Source organism: Medicago sativa, chromosome 6 (assembly GCF_051527215.1).
Source record: "Medicago sativa cultivar Bolivia chromosome 6, Bolivia_mono, whole genome shotgun sequence".
NCBI classification, from domain to species: domain Eukaryota; kingdom Viridiplantae; phylum Streptophyta; class Magnoliopsida; order Fabales; family Fabaceae; genus Medicago; species Medicago sativa.
Window position 1 is genome coordinate 58646236 of NC_140754.1, and position 27975 is coordinate 58674210.

Genomic DNA, 27975 nt, shown 5'->3' on the forward strand with positions numbered 1-27975 from the left:
TAAGCTTATCAATATTTAAGGGGGATGGAGTTTTGTTTTCTTCAAGCGGTTTTGCTTCTTCTATCCCAATTTTATCACCTAAAGGCTTGACATTTTCTTTCCCAATGTTTTTAACCTTAGCAAAAGTTTCGCCTAACTTATTACCCCTAAAAGATATGACATTAACTTGGGTTTTGGGATTGGCTTCGGTTTGACCAGGAAAGACTCCCGGTGTTTGGGAAGAGGTAGCCACTTGTTGGGCTATTTGAGTGATTTGTGTTTCAAGCATTTTAGAGTGAGTAGCAATAGAATCAACCTTGGTATTGAGCTTGGAAAGAGAATCATTTAGAAATCCGGTTTGGTTTTTAAGTTCTTGAAGTTGTTTTGTTTGGTTGGCAATAGAGTTTTCCAACAAAATTTCCAAATTGGATTTCTGAGTGAATCTTTGGTTGTTTGCATAACCGGGTGGTGCTACTTGTCCATAGGGATTTAGGTTTTTATAAAAATTTTGATTTTGTCTCATCCCTTGGTTGTATTGAGCATAATTCATTTGCTCAACACCGTTAATAGCACTACCTAGTTGGCAATCAACACTAGCATGACCAGTTATACCACAAATTTCACAAGAAGGAGTAGAAGCAGAATTGATAGCACTAACATTGAGTTTTTCAAGTTTTTCAGTTAGTGTATCAATCTTAGAAGCAAGGTGGTCATAGTTAGAGACTTCGTACATACCTGCCTCCTTTTTGGAGGATGAAGAACTAGTGATGGCTCTCTCGTCGGTCCATTTGTAATGATTTTGAGCCATGTCTTCAATCAAGGCATACGCCTCCGTGTAGTTCTTGTTCATAAGTGCTCCACCTGCAGCTGCATCAACAGACATCTTAGTGGTATAAGGCAAGCCATTATAAAAAGTGTGGACTATAAGCCACTTCTCTAGGCCATGGTGGGGACAAAGTCTTAGCATTTCTTTGAAACGCTCCCACGCATCATAGAGAGATTCCCCATCTTTTTGGTTGAACCGCGTGATTTGGTCTCTAAGTTTAGCGGTTTTAGATGGTGGAAAGAATCGGGCAAGGAATGCTTGCCTCATCTGATCCTATGAAGTAATGGAACCGACTTCGAGGGAATGGAACCAAGCGCTAGCTCTATCCCTTAAGGAAAAGGGAAAGAGATGAAGTCTTACGGCCTCTTGGTTCTCCTTCATGGTTCCACTAATTCGTAGGAAAACAGAGATGTGGAGATTGGGATCCTCAGTGGGGGATCCCGAGAATTGGTTTTGCTGCACCAAGTTAAGTAGGGCAGGCTTAATTTCGAAGTTGTCATCCGCAACCGTTGGGTACACAATAACAGCTTGTGGCTCAGCCGTAGACGGCGTTACATACTCTTTGAGAGTGCGATTGGCCATGGCGGTGTTATTTCGTGCGCCTCTCTTTTGTTTATGCAAATACCTTTCGATCTCGTTGATTATTACAACTCGATTTCTGGTTTTTCGCATAAAAAAAATTGAGAACCCAAGAAGTTAAAAATAACAGAAAAATAAAAAGTTAAAAATAAAAACGGAAAAGAAAAGAGAAAGAAGAGAGAATTCTAATCACTAAGAAAAAGTTAATCAAATTAGTTAACTCCCCGGCAACGGCGCCAAAAACTTGATAGGGCCAAACCGCAAGTGCACGGCCTATCTAAGTAATAGTAGTAAGTAGAGTATCGTTCCGCTAGGGAGTTGGTCAATCTAATTAACTTTTAAAGAATGATTAGAAGAGGAGAAAGTTTAGTAAAAGGGAGGTTTGTTTGCTGAAGGTAAATAACAATATTAATAAAAAGCCTTGGGATCATTGGTTCATCATAACAACGAATCTTTTCACAAGCAAGCCTTAAACTTATAATTATGCGTTAATCTTAATTACTAAGGACAAGTTTCTCTTTAGCATATCACAGCTCCTCTCGAAGTCAGTGAGTGTATCCCTCCAACAACCACACCTATTCTCATGGGTGATTGCCTTTGGGACCCTTGAAGGTCGAAACTTTATGTGTCCCAAGGTTTGCTAGAGTATTCTCATGTTTCGCAAACCTTGTCTAAATTCACTTGATCGGATATCAAAGCTCCGCGTTCGCTTTAGATTAGGAATTAAGGTACCAAATAATTAGGGTTTAAGGCTTGGCTTGATCCGGATTACGTCATTAGACTTATCCAACAATCCCAAGACAAAGAAGTCTACTCACTCATGTTCATCGTAGACATGGGGGAAGAAGAGAGAAAACGATAAAAGTAAATTGTAAAGAAGAAAGTAAATAAAGTAAAGAACTTTTATTGAAATAATACTTGAAATATTCAAAGGAAAGGTGAATGTTTATGGTGGAGAGCTACTCTATTTATAGCTTTACAATCGACTTAGAAACTAAGCAACTAAAGGGATAAAACGGTAAAGCTGCAACAGGGTAACTTGGGCCCGAAGAAAAAGCAGCAAAACAGGTTCTGGAGACGGGCACGGCCGTGCCACATGTTGGCACGGGCCGTGCCAAGCTTCTGACTATGAGGGAACATATTTTTGTCCCGTATCTTCGTATTCTTGCGCTGTATTTGCTCCAGTCCTCTTTCTTTCGCTCCAAGGCACCTTCCACCATATATTCGTTCCTAAAATAAAATAAAAAGCAATTTAAAGTAAAATATTCTAAAAGGAAATAAAATGCAATAAAATAAAACTAAATCTTTAATAAAACTAAATAAGCTTCTGACTATGAGGGAACATATTTTTGTCCCGTATCTTCGTATTCTTGCGCTGTATTTGCTCCAGTCCTCTTTCTTTCGCTCCAAGGCACCTTCCACCATATATTCGTTCCTAAAATAAAATAAAAAGCAATTTAAAGTAAAATATTCTAAAAGGAAATAAAATGCAATAAAATAAAACTAAATTTTAATACTAATCTATGACTCATCAAAGGAATCGAACCACGTACCATATGCCACCACTTTGTAACTTTTACCACTAGGCCACAACCATTTTTTTGAAATATTGTTGCTTCTAAAATAGATATGTAAGGCCTTTTTTTAAGCCACTAACTCCTTGGTTGTTCCTTTTCCAATAGGAGTTACTTTTTTATTATTGGCGGTTCCTTTTATATTTTTCCCAATTACTACATAGCAGTTCCTTTTCTTATTTTTTTTCCTTTCTTATAACAACTTCTTTTCATTATTCTTTTTTTTTCTTTCTGTAACCACTTCAGTTTCATATATTATTTTCTTGGTGCAAACTTTTGTCTATTATTTTCTTTTGATTACAATGTTCACTATGAATTATCATTTTAATTGTGTTGATATTCACTTTTGATTACTTCAGCTGAATGATACTTATATATGAAACTCTATAAAAACCCGTGCATCGCACGGGTTAGAGTCTAGTTAATATATAAAGATGGATACTATGATTCACTTGCCTTTTTGGGTTTTAAGTGAGAAAGAGGACTGAGCAAGCTAACGTGACCGAGTGAAGGTGATTGTTGCTGATAAAGGGAGAGATTGATGCAAGGTTACCTTCAGTAACAAACACAATAATGGATTGTAAAGAAATCATGGGAAAAAATTGGGTAAAGGGAAGAAACAAGACAATTGTTACCTGCGATTCTTTGAACTGAAATAGAGAGCGGCGTGAAGGGATGCGCCGAGAGAGAGAAGGTGAGGGTTTCGTTCTTCCCTTTTAGAGAGAGAGAGGGAAAACAATAAGATCTTGGAGAGTGAGAAAAGGTAAAAATAAAAAGGCTTCATTTTTGCGGGAGTTTTCAAACCGCCAGAGAATAATTGGCATTTGTTCCATCACTGAATGGAAACATCACTTTTTAAATCAATTTGGGGGGTTTTTTTAGAACCTCCCCAAATAAATCGCCGCTATGAAGCGCGTTTTTTGTAGTGATTTGAGTGCAGAAGTTACTGAATACATCATAAGCATTATCCTTGCTTTTTAGGAATTTTACCCAAGTCCATCTGCTATAATCATCAACAATAACTAATCCATATTTACTTCCATATAAGGATACAGTGCTAATTGGTCCAAATAAGTCAATATGAAGTAATTCTAAGGGTCTGGAGGTTTAGACAATGTCATTTGTTTTAAAAGATGATTTCACAATCTTCCCCTTCTGGCTTGCACCACAAAGTGCATCTGAGTGATAGTCAATGTCTGGTAGGCCTTTGACCAGTTGTAACTTACTAAGCTTATATATTAATGTCCAGTTAGCATGCCCCAACCTTTTATGCCACATCCATTTCTTATCATTCACTGACAGAAGACAAATCACCTTCTGGTCAACCAGTTCAGAGAAGTTAATTTTATAGACATTCTCCATCCTCTTTCCCTTGAATACTATGGATTTGTTTTCTTTGTTGATTACTGTGCAGTTAGTCTTTTCAAATATCACATCATAACCATTGTCACAAAATTGACTGATACTCAATAGGTTATGTTCAAGACCATCTACCAACCACACATTATTGATTGAGATAGAGGAGTTACCAATAGTTCCTGTACCAATGATCTTGCCAGGCTGGTTGCCTCCAAACTTCACACTTCCTCCTTCTTTCATTGTGAGGGTGAGGAACATAGACTTCTCTCATGTCATATGTCTTGAGCACCCGTTGTCTAGGTACCATAATTTTTGCTTTTCCTTTGCTCTTAGACATATCTGCAGTATTGATAATTTTAGATTTAGGTACCCATTGTTTTATGGGTCCTTTCAGGTTAGTACTAGAAGTTTTACTCTTCACTTCTTGTACCTTGTGCTGTAAGTTTGGTAGTTTCTGGTTAATCATTACCTTAGTTTTAACAACCTTTGGTTCCCCAGGAGCAGTAACTGCTTTGTTCTTCTGAAACTTAGACTTCAGAACCACAAATTCATGTTTCATCAGACTCTGAGGAACAGGTTCTGATCTCTTCAGAATCTTGATCTTTGAAGTTTTAGAATCAGAGTTAACCATAGCCTTTGGCTTGGAGTTCTTTGGCTTTGATGTAATCTTAGCCTTAGAACTGAAAGCTTCAGGTTCTGATTGAACAATAGTTTCAATCTTAGCACCTTCAGGTACAAAGATGGTTTTCAATCCTTCCTTGATGCATTCACAACATGCTTTGAGATTGATTTCATTAGGTTTCCCTCCTGGAAATCCAATCCCTTTGCCATTGTTTCTGTAAATGCTATAAATTATTGAAGCAACTTTGCTTCTGTCAATACCAGATATAATAAAATCCTCAAGAGCAATTTCATGTTTGGTTAAAGACTTTCCATTACACTTTTCCTACAGCTTCTGACAAAGATACTTGAGCTTCTCTTCATATGTTTTACAAATGAATTCAAAGCTTCTAAGTCATTCTTCAGAAGCTTTCAGATCCAATAGAGTTGATTCTTGTTGTTTCATTAACTCAACACATCTTTCTTTTAAATCTTTCAACTCATTAGTTCTCAGTTCAAAATGTGTAAGGAGTTGTTTAAGAGACTCAATAAGTTTTTCTCTGGGATTTTAGAATATACCTCATTTTCATCTTCAGAGTCTGAGTCAGGATATCTGCTTCTGAAGTCTTAGCAGCCACTAAACCCATAGCTAACTTAGCATCTTCTTCAGCTTCTTCCTTTTCAGACCCAGATTCACTATCCAAATCTTCCCAGGTTGCTATTAAACTCTTCTTAATCTTCTTTCTGAATTTCCTTGTGTTAAAACTTGATTTCTTTGACTTCCCCTTTGATTTCTCCTTCTGAAGATCAGGGCAATCAACAATGAAGTGTCCAGGCTTCTTACAGTTGAAGCATCCCTTCTGATCTTCTTTCTTGGAGCTTTTGTAACCACCTCTCTTACTCAGAAACTTCCTGTTCTTCCTTGCCAGATACTCAAGCTTGTTAGAAAGCATAGCCATCTTCTCAGTAGGATCTTCATCAGAGTCTCCATCAGGTGACTCATCTTCAAATTCATTAACTTTAAGACCTTCTGATGACTTCCCTTTAGATGGTAGAGCAATAGATTTACTCTTTTTAGCAGGCTCATGTTCATTAAGACTTATCTCATGAACTTTAAGAGAGCTGACAAGATCTTCAACACTTAAAGTGTTTAAATCTTTAGCTTCTTCAATAGCAGTAACCTTTGGTCTCCATCTAGCAGGCAAGCTTCTTAGTATCTTGCTAACATGATCAGAAGCAACATATCTCTTCTTTAGTATTTGTAGTCCAGAGACTAAGGTTTGAAACCTTGAGTACATTTCCTCAATAGTTTCATCATCCATCATCTTGAACAACTCATACTGATGAACAAGCATAAGAGCTTTTGCTTCTTTGACCTTCTTGCTTCCTTCATAGTTAGAACACAGAGAAGCAAACATAGCTTTGGCAGTGGATTTGTCACTCATCTTCTTATACTTTGCTTTAGGTATAGTGGTGACAAGTGCTCCTCTGATAATATGATGCTTCTTGTAAAGGTTCTTCAGAGTAGGAGTATGTTTCTTTCTGTCAACAGTAGCTCCTTCTTCATCAAGGACCAAGTCGCCAACACCATCTTCAAGTATGTCCCATAGTTCTTCATCTAAACCCATGACATAGCTGTAGAAGTTGGTTTTCCACCAAGCAAATTCTTCAGGATCTCCATTGAACTTAGGAATCTTTCCAAAGTTAGACTTCTTGTTGTCACCATAGTCAAATGGAACAGCATTGTTGTGCGCAGATCCAGCATTGGAGGATTCACCAGACATGTTTTTCTCAGATCTTTTTCTGTTACACTGTTAAGTGTTAAGACAACAGACCAAGGCTCTAGATACCAATTGAAGGTGAGAAAAACACAAGAAGGGGGGTTGAATTGTGTTAGCTTTTTCTTCGTTTTCTCCTAAGCTAAAACACACTGGCCAGAAGCAAATAGAGACTGCTTCTGAAGTGATATTCAGTACTTACTTGCAGCGGATAAAAACAGAGAGAGAGAGAGATAGAGAGAGAGAGAGAGAGAAGAAAGACACAAAGCAATTATACAGGTTCCTTCCACAAACCGGAAGTAGTCATGTCCCCCTTGCACTTCCAAGGAGAGTTCACTATAATGTAATATCTGATTACAACTGCTCATTGCTACAACTGGCAAGAGACTTCAAATTGCTCAAGCACAACTGCAAGAGACTTCCTATGCTCCTGAACACAATCAAGAGACTTCTAATGCTCAAGCACAACTGCAAGAGACTTCTAATCAAACATAATTACAAAGAAAAATGTTTGAGGTTGAACACATGATATACAATCAGTGGTGTTCGCAATACAAATCAAATACAAACTCTTAAGACTCTAGAATTTCTAAGATATGAAGTTTGAAACAGAAATTCTAGGTGAACTTTGAATGCAGAACAATTTCAGCAGAGTTTTGGCACTAGTAAATTGTTGTTGAGTCTTATGCCAATCTCTAAGTCTTCACTCCTTTATATAGAGGTGTGAAAAAGATGTTCTGAAATTGCCAGTACATCAAAAAAAGGCGTTTAAAGCTTTGATCAATCACCAATGATCTTTTACCTGATATAGTAGTTGTCCTATGAATGATCAATTTTAAATCCATTCCCATTGTGAAGGAACATCGTTGCAAGCAGAGCTGTTTTTCTTGTCTTGTAGCAGAGACAAACACAGAGTAGTGGAGGTAGTGGTCGTACACTTCGTACAATTGTCCTTTGTCAACGCTTTTTGAAGATAAGCATCCAATGCCTTCAAATCCATTCAAAATGACCGTTGCTTTACATTTCCAGTCTTCTGCAATGCTTAAACAAGTTTGAATCCATTGAACAGCCCTTGAAGCCTTAAGTTTTGCATCTCCTGATGAACTTCAGCTTCTGGTTATCTTCAGCTTTTGATGAGATGCTTCTGATGAACTTGCTTCTGATGACGTCATCACTTCAGGAGCACTTTGTCTTCAGGAGCACTTTTAACTTTAGGAGCACTTCTCTTCAGACGCTTTAAGCTTCCTTTTTGTTGATTTCTTAGCTCTCTTTTGTCCATTCAGAACCTATTTAAGATGTCAAATTTTTGTCTATCTTCTTGTACACTTGAACAAATATTAGCTAGTCCAATTGACAATTTTTAATACCTTGTTATCATCAAAACTCTCAAAGGTTTATTGTTAAACACATTTTGATCCAACATACACAGTAGAGTTGGTAAATGGGCTTTGGCGCTTACAGAGTATTCTTTGACTTATCAATCGTTAAAATCTGTAAGAGCAAAATTGTTGCTGATTTCATTGTTGATCATTCTGTGATCGAAGAATCATTGAATTTTGTGGATGTTCAACCTTGGAAGCTTTATTTCGACGGTTCCAGCCATAAAAATGGCACTGGAGTGGGAATTTTAATCATTTCGCCTGAAAACATTCCCACTAAATTTAATTTTCGACTTGACAAGCTTTGTTCCAATAATGAGGCTGAATATGAAGCTTTAATAGCCGGCCTTGAGATCCTACAGGAACTGGAGGCAAAACATGTCGAACTCAAAGGCGATTCTGAGTTAGTTTTCAAGTAGTTGACAAAAGAATACAAATGTGTTAAAGAAAATTTAATCATTAATTTTGTGACTGCTAAAGCATTGTTAAAGCGTTTTGATCTGGCAAATATTCAACATGTGCCACGAATTGAGAATCAAGAGGCAAATGACTTAGCTCAAATTGCTTCGGGTTATAGATTCTCCGAGATAAAGTTTGAAGAACTTATTAAAATAAGAGAAAAACTTGCCTCGAAAAACACTGCTCCAGATAAATTATCAAAACAAAAAATTGTGGGGGGGGGGGGGGGGGGAGGGGGCAAGAGAGTCAAAACGGAATGGTGATAATCATGACGGTGAAATTTATGCGGATATTTTTTCCATCGACAATATATCAAGTAATGATTGGTCTAAACCAATTATTGAATATTTACAAAATCCCACAGGGAGTAGCAGTCGAAAAACTAGGTACAAAGCCTTAAGTTATGTGATTATTGGCAATGAACTGTTTAAAAAGACCCCAGAAGTAGTTTTACTTAAGTGTCTTAGCAAAACTGAGGCATATATAGTAGTGTCCAGAACTCACAGCGGAGCATGTGGGTCTCATCAGGCCGGCCACAAAATGAAATGGCTTTTGTTTTGACAAGGGTTGTATTGGCCTTCTATGTTAAAATACTACATAGATTTTGCAAAAGGGTGTCAAGAATGCCAAATGCATGCTGGAATTCAACATGTCCCTGCTAGCGAATTGCATTCAATCATAAAAACTTGGCCGTTTAAAGGATGGGCATTAGACGTAATTGGTGAAAGAAAACCTGGTTCGTCAGGAAAACATAAACATATCCTAGTTGGGATAGATTATTTCACTAAATGGGTGGAAGCCATCCCTTTATGCGAGGTTAATCAAGATGCAGTGATTCGTTTCATTCAAAATCTTATCATATATAGATTTGGAATCCCATAGACGATTACAACTGATCAAGGATCTATTTTTACCAACCAAAAGATGGTACATTTTGCCAATCAAACAGAATTCAAACTGTTGATTTCGACACCATATTCTGCTCAAGCAAATGGTCAAGTCAAAGTGGCCAATAAAGGGACTGTTACCTTAATAAAAAAAGAGGTAAAAGAAAACCCAAAAAATTGGCATAAGATTCTCGATCAAGCCTTACGGGCATATCGAATTTCCCCTAGAGAATCTACCAAAACTACCCCTTTTAGGCTTACGTTTGGACACGACGATGTATTGCCAACAAAAATTTGTCTTCAATCAACCAGAGTTCAAATACAATACGAAATCCCCGTCGATCATTACTTGGATATGATTTCAGATGAATTGGTTGATTTAGATGAAGAAAGGTTGAAAGCCTTAGATGTTCTTATAAGACAAAAGGTGGGAATAAGAAAGTCTTACAACAAAATAGTCAAGTCTATGACTTTCGTTGTAAATGACTTGGCCTGGAAGGTGATCTTACCTATGGATAGGAGAGATCAAGCTCTTGGCAAATGGTCACCTAGTTGGGGGGGACCGTGGAAAGTGTTGAAAGTGTTTTTGAATAATGTCGAAGAATTAGCGGACGACAATCGAATTATGCGCATAAATGGAAAGTATTTGAAAAAATATAAGCCATTATTACAAGAAATCAAAATAACGCAAGATTGATTTGAAAACACAAAGGATGGCATTAATAACTTAAAGCCACTAATGGGCAAAGTACAAGGGTGTCGAATACTAAAACATTAAGTGCAAGTTGCATTACATGGCATTCGACAAGTGGTACAAAAAGATAATAAGCCCTAAAACTAATTTAAAAGCCAAGACAAAATGCCTTTCTGAAAAAGTCGAGCTCACTATCGAACCTACAGAGGATGCAGACGTCAGTTTGAGAGTATTCATAATCATCCCCTGGTGCAGGCCAATGAAATCTAGGCAATCTCCCATCCCCACAGCAAGTGTCCTTCGAGACAAAAGGGTCCTGAAAAACAAGTCGTTCGGTATAGGCCTACTCCAACGGAAAGCGCGGGCACGAATCCAATAAGGGATCTCCCAGACATTTATGTGTAGCCGCGACACGTGGAGTTTTTGTGCTTTAAAGAGCCTGTGAAAGTAGAAATAGCCTTATTAATGTTTTCACCTCCCTCTGCAGAAGCATCCAACATTGCCAAAAGTAGGTTGCGCTTTCAACCCCAGAAATAGACGCGATGGTTAACATACGCCGAACCTCTATCAAATTAGGTTCCGTATCAAACATGAGAATGATTGCACGAAGCACACAGTAATCTGCATGACCATTCTCGACCATCATGTTGAAAAAATTGGCTTGACTCTTAGAAACATTGTCATCATTAAGTCAGTCCAAGTGATTTGGGGGTAAAGCCCTAAGAACAGTAGAAACTTGCAGATTCTTGCATGATTTCTCGAGGATAGCAGGAAATTTCCAAGGTTAGGGCCACCGAACTCAGCAATCTTCTTCGCGACGATGACAAGCTCATCATCAGTTAGCCGCTCCATTTTCATTTGAGAGATCCAGAGGAAAAAATGGAAGAGAAAGAGAGGATAAAAGGGTTCAGAGCTAGTTCATATAGCCCTAGGAAGGTTAGAGCAATTATGAAATTTTTTCTCTTGACCTAATAAATGGAGCCATGTGGCCATCTTCTGAAAAGAGGTTTTTTGGGAAAGATGATAAAGGTCTTGTCAAAAATGGTAAAAAATCATCTTTGAAACTGTTTCACTATGTCGAACAAAAGACGTTTCATTTCCCAATATTATTTCCTCTCCACTTCCTTTGAGAGAAGCGTCAAGTTTTACTCCCGGGTAAGAGGCTATCGACTTCCATTAGGAAAGTTGGAAAGAAGAAAATGAACTAATAAAATGGATATGAAAAGGTTCTATGCCTCTTTTATAGTCTTAGATGATCAACAAATGTCAATATCTTAAATTAAAAGTTTTTAAAAATTGAATGAAACTGGTAGTTCCCGAGACTGGAATGTGGCCCGCTAAGTGGGATTAGACGATGTCATAAAAAGGATGACATCATTTGTCTCGACAGAAAATCACGTTCGACTGGGTTCAAAAACGTCTCTTTCTTCTTCTATCTGAAGATACAAACGAAAAAGACGTTTTTGGGGGGCAATTTGTAAGCCTGTATTTTCGACAGGCTATAATAAATACAGTTGATCAAGTTCGACTCAAGTACCGGAGAAGTCTGATCAAGTTCGACACAGAAGTCGAGCCAGGTGTGAGGACAAAGAGACTTAGCCGTTCGACGAAGAAGATTCGACAAGTAAGCTAAGACAATCGAAGAGGAGTTGTTGCCAGATATACGAGCCAAAAGCAGTTGTTGTTGAAGAGATAGTATTTGAAATTCAAAAAGTGTCTAGGGTAGTTTCTAGCGGTTACGCCCGACGGTTTCTGTATAGGCAGTTACTAAGTATAAATAAGAGTTTTCCCTAAGGAAAACAGGTCACAATTCGCATACATACAAGACTTGCATGCTCAAACTATCTGCACTATAGGAGAAACGAGTACACAAGTCACAAATGTATGAATCTGTGCACCACCTTTGATTAATTTATGCAATTTTACCCTTTTTTCCTTTAAATTCCTTGCAATTTATCCCCTTTTCTCAACAATCTACTCAAGGATCCGACGCGTGTTCGATCCTGATTCTTATACTTTTTTGGTTCAATTTAAACGATAACACAATATGCCCCGAGATCTTCTAGTTGATCTCTCAGGCTAGCCGTTTTCGGAAACCAGCGTTTGTTTACTAAGAACCAGGGTAAATAGCCCGGAGGGATGTTATCTCTTCACTAAGTTCATGTTTCTCTTGTTCAAACTGATCCATTCTCTTTCTCTTGTTTGCTCGAGTGTTGCAAATGCGAGTTGGTTTTGAATAAGGACGTCGGGACACTTTGGAGACAGATTGACCTTTTATGAAAACAAAACGACTTGTGAGACTCGGACTAGAAACTATCAATGCAAAATGATGCATGATGCTTATGCAAAAAAAAGACACATTTTTTATTTCATTGAAGGATTTGTCAAAGTAGTTGTAAACATCATAAGAAACATTGTTTAATTTGATAATTTGAAATATTACAAACAGTTCCCTTAAGAGCAAAAGTAAATTCAAGGAAAAAAACCCGAACGAAAGCTAAAGCCTAGTTAAGACTTTTTGTAGATGTATTTCTTGGTGTTTCTCTTTAAAAGGTCCATACCTCTAATGTTTACAAAAACCTATCTAAGTCCTTCGATATGAATGAGAAATTTTTTTTTGAATGATAACATGGTGAGGTTTTAGTCCATAATGATGGAGTCAAGGGTAAAAGAGCCACCTGGTAGGGACTATGGTTTCATATATACTGGTATCACGGGTTCTACCAAGTTTCCAATGTCTTCAACCCCTTCCAAATATCATCGGATTGGGGAAATAACTTCCGATCCAAAAACATTGGTAAGAAAGTCTCGTTTAAGTGTAGTATCGTGTATCAACTAATTCAAGATTACTCTTGATTAGCCACCGCACTACGTCCTAAAAGGCTAAGATGGGTTACATGTAACTAAAGGTCCTCAACTTCTTAGGTCACTTGAAAATAACAATGCCAAACACGACCACTTATGTCGACATAATATTACTTCCAAGATTCCTCCATTGAGTGGGGTTATCACATGTGCCACAACCAAAAATTACTCTTGGAAAGGCACTTTGATTATACCACCGTCCTATCCTATGTTTCAATCAAGTCCAGGTAGGGGGACTTATCTCACCACTCACGTAAAAAGGGAAAGAAAACATATATACACATATTTCCATCTTTTATTTTTTATTTTTTATTTTTTAAGCAAGTTATAGCACAAAAATTAAATAAAGCCAAGTTAGGCTCAACCCTCTTAGGGGATGTCCCCAGTGAAGTCGCCATTACTGTCGCGTCATTTTTCGGAGGTCAGACTATTTGGTTAGCATAGACTCACTAATTTTTATTTCACGACTGAACTTTTAATTTTTGAAAAGAAATGGAAAAAAGTTATAAATTACCTTATTTTTAAAGATTTAGGGTTTGGGGGTTAGTTATGTTTAGGGAAGATGTTAGCACCATAAATTTCCATAGTATTTTATGGGAACCTCTCGATTTTATTTATTTTTTTGTGCTATAACTTACTTGCTTTTTTAAAAAATGGAATTAAAGTGATGAAAAGAAAAGGAAAATTATTTTTACAATTTTTATTTGTTTTGGAAGGACTAGGTCCTTTTCCTACGTACCCGTGAGGGATCAAAACCTCGTAGTTCGGGGTAAAAATATTGTTTGATTTGTTTTGTATTTTTTATTATTTTTGAAAAAAGTTTTAAAACAAAAGGCAAGTGGCAAAATAAGAATTTGTTTGTAAGTTTTAATACTATAAGAAAATTACTCAAAGTATGATTAAATTGATTGAAATTTGATTAAGAAAATAAAAAAAATGGGAATCACTTGATTGAAAATCAAGGTTTATTACGAAAATGATTTTTTTTTTTGTGAATTTTGGTTATTTACATGTTTTTGCTTTTTTTTTAATTTTAACTAAAACATAAAGATAAAACTAACGTGACAATAAAATAAAAGCGCCAAAACCCTAGTTTCATCTCCTTCATCTCTCTTGTGAGCCATCACCAAAACTCTAGTTTCATCTCCTTCATCCACCAAATAGGGGTGATTTAGGGTCAATTTTTTGAACCTAAATCACCCCTCAAACTCGTTTTTCTATTTCCCTTTTATTGAAATAAGTGATTTTCACATCTATTTCGTTTTTCTTTCGTGATTTCGTCGTCTTAGTGCGACATTGTTTTGTTCGTCGTCTTTGTGCAACGTTATTTGTCTTTCTTGTTTCGTTCAAGTATTTGTTCGATTCAGATTGTCAGATCAGGTTCGATCCAGTGCAGATCAAATCAATGACTTTGGAGTTGTACGTCAACGTTGTAGATCTGGAGACATGGGTATTTCGGAGACTTAAATATAGTCATGTGTGTAGGCTTTTGTACTTTTCCGCTTTATGCTATTAACATGGATGTTGTGAGTTTGCTTACAGATTCATCCTTTTTGCTTTTAGCGAATTTTCATTGTATCGATATACTCTATAAATTTGAATGAATGAATATCGTTTATTTTTGCAAAAATAAATAAATAAAAGCGCGAGGAATTCCCATGGCGACGTTGGATCGCCGCGAAAACCCTTTTCTCATTTATACTTACATTGGACCTAAGTACATTCTAAATTTATGCAAATAAATAAATGACAAAAATTAAAAGATGCATATGATAAAAAATAAATAGAAATAAAATGAAATGCAAAAAATGCTAAGAAAATAAAAGAAACTAAGAAAGAGGGGCAACCGAAGGAACAAAAGTACCTAAGGGACAAAATTCCGAAGGGACAGAAATAATTAGAGGAGAGGAAAATAATAGCTCGTCAACACAAGCTAAAGGAGGGAGAAGTGAGAAAAGTTGTTTGACAACTCAAGAGAACTTTTGGTGTCCTTTCAAATGTTCAACAAAGGCTCCTATTTATAGTGAAAAGTATGAGTAGTAGGAGTTGAAAACAAAACAGCCAATATGCATAATTGAAGGCAAATTAACGACGCTCTTGAAAGCTCATAAAAACATTTAATTTATTGAAAGAAGGTCAATGCTCATTTGAAAAACAAAGGCTGAGTGCATGGTTAAAAGGATATGAAAGAGGTAACATTGTTATGATACCATTTAAAGCCACCATGAAAAACGTTGTTGACTAACAAGCTAACAATCATGCTAAAAAATATTTGCATAAAAATCAATTATGAAATACTCCCTCCGGTCCTATTTATAAGAAAAAGTTGACTTTTTAGATTCATTACATAATTGATGTAACTAGTCTAGAAATAGACCGAATACATCAATTATTCAATGAATCAAAAAAGTAAATTGTTTCTTGTAAATAGGACCGGAGGGAGTATTATTTAGTTGGTAATGGAAAACATGTTTGCTAATATGATGCCTTTAATAATAATGCCGAGCAAAATATGCTGAAAATATATTTTTATGAGCCAAAAATAATTATGCAATTTTCATGATAAATTATGACTTTTCATGCAAAAATATTTTCCTCAAAAGAAACATGTGAAAGTAGGATATTAGGTCAAAAGTTGGGGTATGACAATGTTTATCATGAAAAGCTTCCTTACAATTTTGATGCATTCTCACAAGACTTGTCACTTCCATCATTCATATGTTTTTGTGCCATTCATTAAAAAATGACAAAGCATTTTTCTTCTTGTTAGCCTATAATTTTGACAGACTCATTTAATGTGGTCAACATTTAGTTGACTTTTAACTTTGTAGGAATCGAAGACTTTCTCATTCTAATGTGAGGATTTCGACAAGGTAGCACTAGTGCAAATCAGGGATACAAAACCTGCTTTTTAGAGATTTAAGACCGGTTTTTATCTGAGGTTATATCAGCAGGTGTTGTAAGTTTGATATACGAGACCTGTTTTTTAGCCGGTATTAAAACTAAATACCATACCTATTTTTTCTTCAAACAGGTGTGATATGTATATTTTTAAGCCCACTTTTACACGGAAAACAGGTGTGAAACCTCACATATAACACCTGCTTTATTAAAAAACCGGTGTGAAAACCACAGTAGCACTATAAAAAAAAAGCCTAGATCCATAGGCAGGGCATTAGGCTATTAAATTCCACAATGCAAATTTTTATTTTACTCTCAATGAATAGCATCTAATAATTCTTCACATAGTTTTCTCTAGATTGGTATTTTAATCATTGATTGAAAGATAATCAAAAGAAACAAAAATTATTATTGAATTTAGCATAATAACTTGATAAATTGGCGATCAAATTGACAAGATGAAAATAATTAATTACCAACACAAGCATTAAAGATGAGGAGGATATAGGATCTAAGAATAACTTATACAAGTGAAACTTAACTACTTAAACTTATTTATAATTAAATACCCCACTTACTATAAAAAAAAAAACTAAATACCCTACTTGATACAAGTGCTTCTCTAAATCAACTGGTCAGTTGAGTTCATTGGCTTAAGCCAATCAGTAAAGTCCCCAAATCAAAGCCTACAACCACGAGGCCCTTCATCTTGGCAAAGAGTGCATATATAGTGCAAGAACAATCCTTCAAGCACTTCACTTCACATTCTTCAAGACTCGTGCTACTATTTTTGTCCTGAACTGCAACAACATAGGCAAATTTACCTTAGTTAATTTCAGAAACGTGTCAGCTTGTGTGCATTTCAATAACTACTCCATAACTGACATCAGTATAGATGCTTCTCGAGAAAAAGTTTGATTGTATCAAACTTTATAAAGCATTGAAGAGGAAGGAGAAATCACAAACGAAATCACCAGACTAGTACTTAATACATAAGAAATTATTTCTAAGATCAATTGTATGTCTAAGGTTGAAAATATAGACAACATGTGTAACGCCCTACTTCTATCAAAGAGATAAAACACGCGAATAATACAAATATTCAAGAAATAGACGTCATGTCTTCAATAGTCCTCAAAACATGCATACTAAAAATTTCTCAAAAACGTCCTGGAAATAGCATACATCTCCAAATAGCCATGTCATAAGCATCATAAATACATTAATTAGGGTGGGAGAGTTGTAACAGCCCGATTTTCATTAGATTTATTTTAATTAATTTTTATATGTGTTTATTTGTGCTTGTATGTGATTATTGCCTCTGTGTGTATTTTGGTTAAGGATTAGTAGAGTTTGGCTTAAGGATGGTATTTTAGTCATTTTGGATTCAGGGGTATTTTGGTCATTTTGTGAATAAGGGTAAATTAGTAATTGTAATGTGAGGATTATTTGTAGTGTTTTAGTGGCAGAGATTATTTTTTTGTACTAAGTTGCTAGTGAGTGGGGTCATTAATTAAGAGCCAGTAACTATTCGTTATTTTTATCCGTTAAGTGAGTAGAAACTTTGGGAATTAGTTATTGAGAGCTTTAGGCCCATTAAGACAATTGAGGGTTGAGCCCATTTATGTAGAGCGTATATAAACTCTAGTCTTTAGAGGAATTAGGTCATTTACACACTTCACAAACTTTTGAGAGAGGTAGAGAAAGAAAGAATAAGAACAAGGGTTAGAGAGAAGAGCTTGAAAAGGAAGAAGAGGGTAGAGATTCAAGGAGAAAAATTGAAGCTAAGGCTGGGATTGTGCTCAATTGAGGTAAGGGGGTTAGTGTTCATTCATAATTTAAGTTATAATCACTTTTTCTACTTAAATTCATAAGTCATAATTGAATTTTAATGGTGATTTTTGTGTTCCTGCTTTGACACTAATTTGGGGTATGTGAAATTGATGCTAAACATGCTGTTTTTGTTGATTTTACATACTTGAATGGTGGTTACATGAAACTTTGTTGATTTTTGCTCAAATTGGTATAAATTAGTGTTGTTGTTGTTGATTGTGATGAAATCATGTTTAATCAGCTTGCAGATCAAGTAACCATCCCTGTCGAAGATTGTGAGGATAAGCTAGTGTGGAGAGAGAGTAATTCCGGGGATATTTCTTTCAAGGAAGCGTTTCTTTTTAAGTATGGTGCAGGTCAAAATGTTCAATGGGCAAAGTCTCTTTGGTGTCCAGATATCCCTCCCTCTCAGTCTTTACTTGTTTGGAGGATAATGCACAACAAAGTCCCCTCAGACGAGATCCTATAGTCGAGAGGTATTACCATATCCTCAATGTGCTCATCCTGTAATGCAAGGTGAATCTACCTTTCATCTATTCTTTGAGTGCTCTTTCGCCATGAAACTTTGGAATTGGCTATTCTCCATCTTAAACACTTCTATTCATTTCAATTCACTGGGAGACTTTTGGTTGTTACTTGATAGAAATTGGTCCCAACAATGTAAACTTGTCATTAAAGCATGTATGGTAAATATCCTTAATACTATTTGGTTTAGAAAAACCAAATATGATTCCAAGACAAGGTGCTTCATTGGAAATCAGCCATCAATTTAATTATTGCTAAAACTTCCATTGCCGGTAATAACACTAAACAAACGGCAAGAGGAGACATGTTAGAGTTTCATATCCTCAAAGCTTGCAACGTCAACATCAAACCTCCCAGAGCTCCAACTATCAAAGAAGTAATATGGTCACCTCCTTTAGCTTCTTGGATTAAAGTGAACACAGATGGAGCTTCCACAAAGAACCTAGTTAAAGCTTCTGCAGGTGGTATTTTTAGAAATAGTGTAGGTGAGTGCATTGGTTGCTTCTCTCAATTCCTTGGAAGTAAAGATGCTCTTCATGCTGAGCTTGTGGCGGCCATGATTGCCATTGAAATAGCCTATCTCAAAGGTTTTCAAAATGTTTGGCTTGAATCAGACTCCCAATTAGTTAATTTGGCTTTCAAGTCAAAGTCAGTGATTCCTTGGTGCCTCAGAAACAGATGGCAAAATTGTTTATTTAGACTTAGAAATATGAGATTTGTGGTGTCACACATATATAGGGAAGGGAATGCTTGTGCTGATAGCCGTTCAAACCTGGGCCTCTCTTTCTCTTCTTTTGATTTATTTTGGTCAGATATTATCTCTGATTTTATTAGGGGATACTATATTAGGAATAGGTTGGGTATGCCCAATTTCAGGTTTAACACCTTTTGAAAAGGTTTTGGTTTGGTCCCCCTTTTCTTTCTTCTACTCTTTTTGCTTTTTATATTGAATTGATGCTCTTTGCATCTGTTTAAAAAAAAGATGAAATCATGTTTAAATGAAGTTGTTGTTGAATTGGATATGTTGATGTTGCTAATTTGTATCATGGGTGTTCCATTTTGAGAAGTTGTGGTTTGAATTTGTGAAGTTTGTGTGAAGTTGTTCACGTGAAGGATCAAAATGAACTTTTGATATATGAGGTTGTTGACTGAGTTTTTGGTGTTGTTGGGTGAGTTAAACCTAGTAGAATTTCTGTTTTCATGTTGTGGTTGTGTTAGATGAGTCGTTTGGGAGAAAATGGGAATTTCATGTGAAAAGTCGATCTTTAAGCATTTTTGCAAATAAGTGATTATGTGAGATTCTGGAAAATTATTTTGGGATGGTTGAAACTTGAATTTTTCTGTAGATTATGATAGAGCTAAGTGTCAGGAGCGCGTAGGCGAAAACGGCATTGAAAACGGGTAAACGATTTGAATTTTACGCGTGAAATGGCGAACGACGAAAAATCGGTATTTCTGTCTGCATAACGAGCACGACCGTGCGTGCTAGGGGCACATACCGTGCGTGTGGCTCGACATTGAGCTGCACGACCGTGTGCCCTGTAGGCACGACCGTGCCTGCTGTACAGGTGTCCGGAAACTCGATTTTTCGCGACTTTTTAAGTATGCCTATGAGTTCCTAACACCTAACCCTACACAATCAATGTATAATTAAGCTTCTAAGAGTGTTATAGCTTGATTCTACAATGGTTTATAATTGGTTTTCATTTATGTTTGGTTAACTTTATCTTTGAGCCGAAAATTGGCGAATTAACGTTTCAATCGCAATTGGCCGGTGAAACACACATGTATATGCAACTGCACACAAATGTGATTATTGTATATGCATAGTGGAGGCAAATGAGTTGGTCTCCTTGTTTCTTCAGAGCTAACCGAAAAATGTGAATTTTTACCGAAATAGACGAAACTTAGAATTTTCTCAAATGAACCTTGGTGAAACATTGAACTAAGACTTGATAGTTTGTAAGTGGCCTATGTTCATGATTATATGATCAATTAGGATTGAATTGTAGGTTTGCATACTTGGAATAAGTTGTCTTGTTTTGAAATTATCGAAAAGATCATTTTTGTAAAATGATACGAACTTGGTGTGTTTTTTTGATTTCTTGGAATTGGCCTAGGATACTCATATGCCTAAGCTACTATGAACATATGTGAGTAGTGCATGTGTCTTGTTGAGGCAATGGAATGTGTTTGCTTAGTCTTGGTTAAATTCGTTATACGCCGACTTTCTTTGTGAATGTTGTCTTTTGATGATAATTTGATAGTGATGATGTTGTCGATGTCGTTGATATGAATAAGCTAAGTGTCGATTGTTGATGGTGAATTTATACATGCTTAATGTGGATATTTGGATGTGGTGATTGCATGTATAATATTGGAGATGATTGTTGGTGATGATTATGTGTGAATATATGTGTTGTTGTTGAGTCATATGTCCATGCATTCATGACTGATGGTGACGGATTTTATATCCATATTGGCGACGATTATGATGTTTTGTTGCATCATGAGGTGACAACCTTGGTGATGATTTTGGTACCACATGCATATAGGTGTCGTGTCTAGGCGCATTGCATATTTTGTCATGAGACTTAATTGTTGATGTGCTTGGTGATAGATGTGAGTGATGAATTGCATACATGTGATGATTGGAACTTAATTGTGTTGATGTATAATGTTGAGGTTGAATGCTCTTTTGCATAATCATTTGAAGTTTAATCCGATGAAAATCTTCTCAATTGTTTATGCTTGGTTATTATGATGTGAAGCTAACCCCCAATGGTCGTTTGGTTGACCGCCTACCTATTTGTATGAATGGGTAGACAGCGTGCAGGAATAGTTTGTTGCTTGCTTGGTGAGTGCTTGAGGATAGCGGGAGCAACCTCCGTTATCTGTCTTTGGAAGTCTTAGTTTAGGCTCTTATTAGGATGTTAGTATTTTCTTTTATTTGGTTTTGAATTATGTTGTTGAGATTATACTCATATGTTGAGTTTGGAGATTTTATTTTGGTGATGTATTTGGCTACTTTGGAGGTGTATGCTATTATCCACTACGACGTTTTTTAGAAATTTTTCTAGTAGCATGTTTTGAGAATTATTGGATACGTGACGTCTATTTCTTAAATATTTGTATTATTCGCGTGTTTTATCGCTTTAAAAGAAGTAGGGCGTTACAGTTAGAAGCTCAGAGAAGCAAAAGCTATTATGCTTGTTCATTAGTATGAGTTGTTTAAGATGAAAGATGATGAAAGTATTGAGGCTATGTACTCAAGATTTCAGACGCTAGTCTCTGGACTTCAAATACAAAAGAAAAGTTATGTAGCTTCTAATCATGTGAGCAAGATTCCAAGAAGTTTACCTGCTAGATGGAGACCTAAAGTTACTACTATTGAGGAAGCTAAAGATTTGAACACTCTAAGTGTTGAGGATCTTATAAGCTCTCTCAAGGTTCATGAGATTAGTCTTAATGAGCATGATTCTGCTAAGAAGACAAAATCTATTGCTCTAGCATCCAAAGGAAAGTCCTCAAAACCTCTCAAAGTTGTTGAGTCTGAAAAAGAATCCCCTGATGGAGATTCTAAGGAAGATCCAGCTGTTGCTGAAAAAATGGCTATGCTATTAAACAAGCTTCAGTATCTGGCTAGGAAGAACAAGAAGTTTTTCAGCAAAAGCAGTGGTTCCATAGGTTCAAGGAAGGAAGATCAGAAAGGTTGCTTCAACTGTAAGAAGTCTGGACACTTCATTACTGACTGTCCTGATCTTCAGAAGGAAAAATCAAAGGAGAAGTCCAAGAAACCAACTTTCAAATCCAACAAGTACAAACGAAAGATAAAGCAAAGTCTCATGGCCACCTAGGAAGATTTGGATAGTGAATCAGTGTCTTACAAGGATGATGCTGGAAATGAAGCCAATGTAGGTGTTGGGTTAGTAGCTACAGTGACTTCAGAAGCTAAACCAGAATCAGACTCTGAGGGTTAAAATGAGATATGCCTAAGAGCAAAAGCGGATCAAAAGTCATGTTACCTGGACAGTGGTTGCTCACGACACATGACAGGAGAAAAGTCTATGTTCCTCACCCTAACAATGTAAGAGGAAGGAACTGTGGGATTTGGAGGCAACCAGACTGGCAAGATCATTGGTACATGAACAATTAAGAACTTTTCTATCTCTATTAATAATGTGTGGTTGGTAGATGGTCTTAGACATAACCTACTTAGCATTAGTTAGTTTTGTGATAGTGGTTATGATATGATGTTTGATAAGACCAACTGCACAATAATCAACAACAATGATAAGTCCATAGTACTTAAGGGATAGAGGAAGAAGAATAATGTCTATAAAATTAATTTCTTTGAGCTGGTTGATCAGAAGGTAGTTTGCCTTCTATCAATGAATGATAAGAAATGGTTATGGCACAGAAGGTTTGGACATGCTAACTGGAGATTAATTTCTAATTAATTTTAGTAAGTGACAACTAGTCAGAGGCTTACCAAACATTGACTATCATTCAGATGCACTTTATGGTGCATGTTGATGAGTCTATATTTAGTCTATTTTTATGCATTATTTAGTTTAGTTTTATTTAGATTTGATTTTCTTTTATTTAAATATTATTTCCTTTTTGAATCTTTTTACTTCAATTGCATATTTTATATTTCAGGAACGAATATATGATGGAAGGAGCCATGGAGCAAAAGAAAGGAGTCTGGAGCAAATTCGGAACAAAAATACGAAGATACAGAGACAAAAATATGTCTCCCACAAGTCAGAAGCTTGGCACGGCCCGTGCCACCTCCCAGAGCCCTTTATGCTGCTTTTGCTTGAAGGTCAAGTTACTCTGTTTTAGTTTTACCGAAAAGCCCTTGTAGTTGCTTAGATTTTAAGTCGATTGTAAAGATATAAATAGAGTAGCATTCCATCACAAATATTCATCTTTTGTTCTTGGAAATAATATGTGACGATTGTTTCTTTGAATAAAAGTTCATCTTTATTTTCTTGTTATTTATTTTATGTTCTTCTTCCTCTTCTTCTCCATATCTACAATGAACGTGAGTGAGTAGATTTCTCTTGTCTTGGGATTGTTGGATAAGTCTAATGACATAATCCTAATCGAACCAAGCTTTAATCCTAATTTCATGTAATTCTAATTTCTAATCTAAATTCACCGTTTTAACATGAATTAACCATTATCAAACTGTGGAAACGAAAGTGGAGGGTTTGATAATTGTTAATCCATCATCTCAAATATCAATTCATAATGCGAAAGCGGAGCTTTGATATTGGAACAAGTGAATTTAGACAAGAATTGCCAAGGCAGTGAAATAATCTTTGCAATTCTTGAGACATGTGTAGTTTCAATCCTTATAAGCTTTTTCTAGTAATCAAGTCACCGAAATAGGCTTGGTTGCTAGAGGTAAACTCTCACCGGACTTGATCAGAAAGGTGAGGGGCTAAAGGGAAACCGGTCTTTAGAAATTAGGTGTAAAACATGAAATTTGAAGTTAAAGTCTTGGCTAGTGAAGGACTTGTCATTAGGATGAACCAATAATTTCAAGACTCTTTTATTTTATTATTGTTATTTCTTTTAATTAAAAATCCAAATTTTTTAACCTTTGAAACCTTCATCTAATCATTATTAAAAGTTAATTAAATTCATAACTCACAAGCGGAACGATACTCTCTTTTACTACTATTACTTCGATAGACCGTGCACTTGCGGTTTGGCCTATGAAATATTTGGCGCCGTTGTCGGGGAGTTATTGCAATTTGATTAATTTTTTCTTTAACGAATAGACTAAAAAAAAATATCCTTTTCTTTATTTTCTTTTTCTTTTTCTCTTTCTTTCTTTCTTTCTTTCTTTCTTTCTATTTCTTCTTTTGCCTTTAACTTCTTGGAAAGCTTAAAATAATAAAGATATGGTTGAGGAACGCACTCTCAAAGAGTATGCAATCCCATCTTCAAATGAGTCATAGGATGCTATTGTGTACCCAACGGTTGAGGACAATTTTGAAATAGAACCTGCACTTATTCACTTAGTGCTGCAAAATCAATTTTTCGGATCACCCACTGAGGATCCGAATTTTCATGTTTCAACTTTTTTAAGACTCAGTGGAATCGTGAAGGCAAACCAAGAGGTTGTAAGGCTGCACTACTTTCTTTTTTCCTTAGGGGGTAGAGCTAGTTCTTGGTTTCATTCATTGGAATTTGGTTCTATCACTTCATGGCATCAAATGAAGCAAGTTTTTCTTGCCCGATTCTTTCCTCATTTTAAAACTGTTCACTTAAGGAAACAAATCATATAATTCACTCAAAAAGATGGAGAATCTCTTTACAATGCGTGGGAGCATTTCAAAGAAATGCTTAGACTTTGTCCCCATCATGGTTTAGAGAATTGGCTTATTATTCAGATTTTTTATAATGGTCTTTTGTGTACCACAAAAATTTATGTTGATGCAGCTGCAGGTGGAGCTCTAATGAACAAGAACTATACGGAGGCATACGCCTTGATTGAAGACATGGCTCAAAATCATTACAAGTGGACCGACGAGAGAGCCATCACTAGTTCTTCATCCTCCAAAAAGGAGGCAGGTATGTACGAAGTCTCTAACTATGATCACCTTGTTGCTAAGCTTGATGCACTAACCCAAAAATTTGAAAAACTAAATGTTAGTGCCATCAATTCTACTTTTGCATCTCCTTCTTGTGAAATCTATGGTATATCTGGTCATGTTGGTGTTGATTGCGAACTAGGTAGTGCTATTAATGGTGTTGAGCAAATGAACTATGCTCAATACAACCAAGGGATGAGGCAAAACCAAAACTTTTACAAAAATCAAAATCCCTATGGACAAGTAGCACCACCTGGCTATGCAATCAACCAGAGAGTCGCTCAGAAATCTAATTTGGAAATTTTGTTGGAAAATTCTGTTGCCAACCAAAATAAACAACTTCAAGAACTTAAAAATCAAATTGGATTTTTGAACGACTCTGTTGTCAAGCTTACATCTAAAGTGGACTCCATTTCTACTCACCAAAATTTTCTAGAGACTCAAATCTCTCAAGTAGCCCAACAAGTGGCTACTTCATCTCAAACCTCCGAAGTCCTTCTAGGCCAAACCAAAACCAACCCCAAAGACCATCTAAGTGATATTACTCTTAGGGATGGTAAACAATTAGAGGACCCCGTTGTGAAAGTTAAGAACAATGAAGGAGGGGTAGGGAGTGATGAGCCTCAAGGTGAGAAAGCCATAGGAGAGAATGAAAAGTCATTTGTTTCACCATCTCATGAGCCTAAAATTCCTTTAACACAAGAGTTTGTTAAATCCAAGTTAGATGACCAGTTTAGGAATCCTATTGAAATACTTCCAAACAAATTGCCACCTAAACTTAAGAATCTAGGGAGTTTTTCCATACCTTGCGTCATAGGATCTAAAACAATTGAGAAAGCCATGTGTGATTTGGGAAAGAATGTTAGTTTGATGCTATTATCCCTTTCTGAAAGATTGGGTATAGGATAGTTAAACCACTTTCTAACCTTCAAGCTAATGACTCTAAACGAGCGCTTCGTGGGAGGCAACCCACGCATTTAATTGCTTTTGTTTTGTTTGTTTTACTTTGTTTTAAGTTGTTTTGTAGGTAATTGCCCAAGTGTGATTCGAGAAAACTGAAAATTTTGAAGCCCCTATGTCCAGAAGTTTGGCACGGCCCGTGCTAAGGTTGGCACGGCCGTGCCAGATTTTGAAGGCCAAAACCCGACCAACTCCAGTAGCTTGGCACGGCCCGTGCCAATAGGTGGCACGGTCGTGCCCGATCTCTACACCAATATATCCTCAAAATTTTTCTTCTTCAACCTTCATTCTAAACCACAAACATCTCTCATCTCTTAAACTTCTCTCTAAAACCTTCATAACCATCAACCTTCAAACCTTCATATCTCCATCAAATCTCCACCAAACCAATCAATTCTTTCACCAAATCACTCTAAACATCATTCTAAACAAAACCCTTCAATCAAAAACAACTTTCATCCACCCAAAACCATAATTCACCAAAACCCTTATCCCTTTAACCTAACCCATAAACAACAAATTCCTAACCAACCCCCACACCTAAACTCATAAACCTTACTCAAACATCAAACCCAAACCTAAACCAATCTTTTCTACCAAAATTCTTTCCAAACCCTAACCTTCACCGAAACCCAAAGTCAACCCAAGGTCAATGTCAAATGGCTTCAAGGAGAAGTGGAAAGGAACCATAGTGTTGGGTGGTGTTATTACATTCATTGCTAGGAAGTTTGGAGTGACTGATGAGGAGGGGATAAATCAAATTGAGGGCAACAATAGACTTAACATAGAGACGCTAATCTCTATGAAATTCATTAAACATCGTCCACCTTTGCAATATGCCCTTACACTCAATGTACCTATTCTATTTTTGCTTCCTAACCCATCTCGGACTAACACCGAGGTGGAAGAAAATTTGTTGTATGTTGATAATGAACATGTACATGAGCACCATGATGAAGGAGAAGGTGCTAACTTGCACCATGATGAAGGAGAGCACCATGACCGAGAAGCCGGAAAGCTCAATGACAATGAAAGATGGGCATGGATGCAAGCTGAGATTGAGAGCATGAGCACCGAGCAACAAAGGCAAGGTGTTGAACTATCGGGGCTAACAAATGATGTCCAAAGGGGCAACTGCTTGACACAAGAGAACAATGAAATGCTCCGACGAATGATGCAACACCTTCATCTTCAAGGTCCTCCTTATGGACCTCAATGAACAATTGTGAGCTTTCCTCTTCCTCTCTTCCCTTATCTTTCTCTCTTCTTTCCTTCTCCTACTCTTTCTTCCACTCCTTCTTCTTCTTCTACTACTACTCCTTCTATTTTCTTTTAATTTTCTTTTCTTTTGAATCAATGAGGACAATGCTTCTCCTAAGTGTGGGGGGAGCCTAATAAAGTGTCTAGAGTCGTAGTGTTTCCAAACTCCCTTGAACTTTATTCTTTTGTTTTATTTTCATAGCGAAAGGTATGATTAAGTAGCTTGTTTTTAATGGAAATCATGGCAAAAAAAATTTTGTTGTCTTCGCTATAAACGGTTGTTTCTTGTACATGAAAGTGATTTCTCGTGTTTTTTGTGTTCCTGCTATACCCACATCTTGTTTTATTGTGAAAAATTCTCCAATGAGAAAAGCACTCAGTTGCAATCTTTGAGTAAGTGTATGAGTAGATATTTTAAGGAACACGTTCTAACTTTAATGTTAACTTAGACCCTTAAAAGTCTTCAGAGTAAAAGTAGTATAAGTTTGTATGGGAAATATTGTGCTTTATTGTTATATTTATAAATTGTTAAATTAAAAATGGGGCGGGAGAATGGCACCAACATGTGGAGGAAAGGACACTCCCTCTCTAACTTCCTAATTGTGGTGGTGACTCCCTAATTGAACTTAAATTCCAAATCCCTCAAATGAGGAAATAAATTCATCAAAGCTAAGGGGAAAGGACACCCTCTCCAAAAAGACTTCCTACGCGGAGAAGATTAAAATTTTGCAGCACTGCTTAGGGTGATTTTGAATCTAGGAGGAAAGGACACCCTCTCTATAAATACTTCCTATTAGGATAGATAGCCCCTAAGCATCTGCAGCCCCTTGTGCTTAAAACTGTTAATCTAATTTAATTCTAACTAAATTCCCATCTCTCTTATACGAAATGAAGAAAGGACTTTTC

At 36.4% G+C, this 27975-nt stretch overlaps 1 protein-coding gene and 2 non-coding genes across 3 annotated transcripts; 2 read left to right on the top strand and 1 right to left on the bottom strand.

Annotated features, from left to right (window-relative positions):
• The first annotated feature begins 917 nt into the window (after window positions 1–917).
• Window positions 918–1024, top strand: LOC146915934 (small nucleolar RNA R71). Its single transcript, XR_015017044.1, has one exon. It is a non-coding gene; the product is annotated as a small nucleolar RNA R71 (small nucleolar RNA).
• Window positions 1025–9457: 8433 nt separating this feature from the next.
• LOC146915935 (uncharacterized) lies at window positions 9458–10117 on the top strand. The gene has a single exon (XM_085721498.1). The coding sequence runs from the start codon at window positions 9458–9460 to the stop codon at window positions 10115–10117; it is 660 nt and encodes a 219-aa protein (XP_085577624.1).
• Window positions 10118–24518: 14401 nt separating this feature from the next.
• Window positions 24519–24626, bottom strand: LOC146915936 (small nucleolar RNA R71). Its single transcript, XR_015017162.1, has one exon. It is a non-coding gene; the product is annotated as a small nucleolar RNA R71 (small nucleolar RNA).
• Between the last annotated feature and the right edge of the window lie 3349 nt (window positions 24627–27975).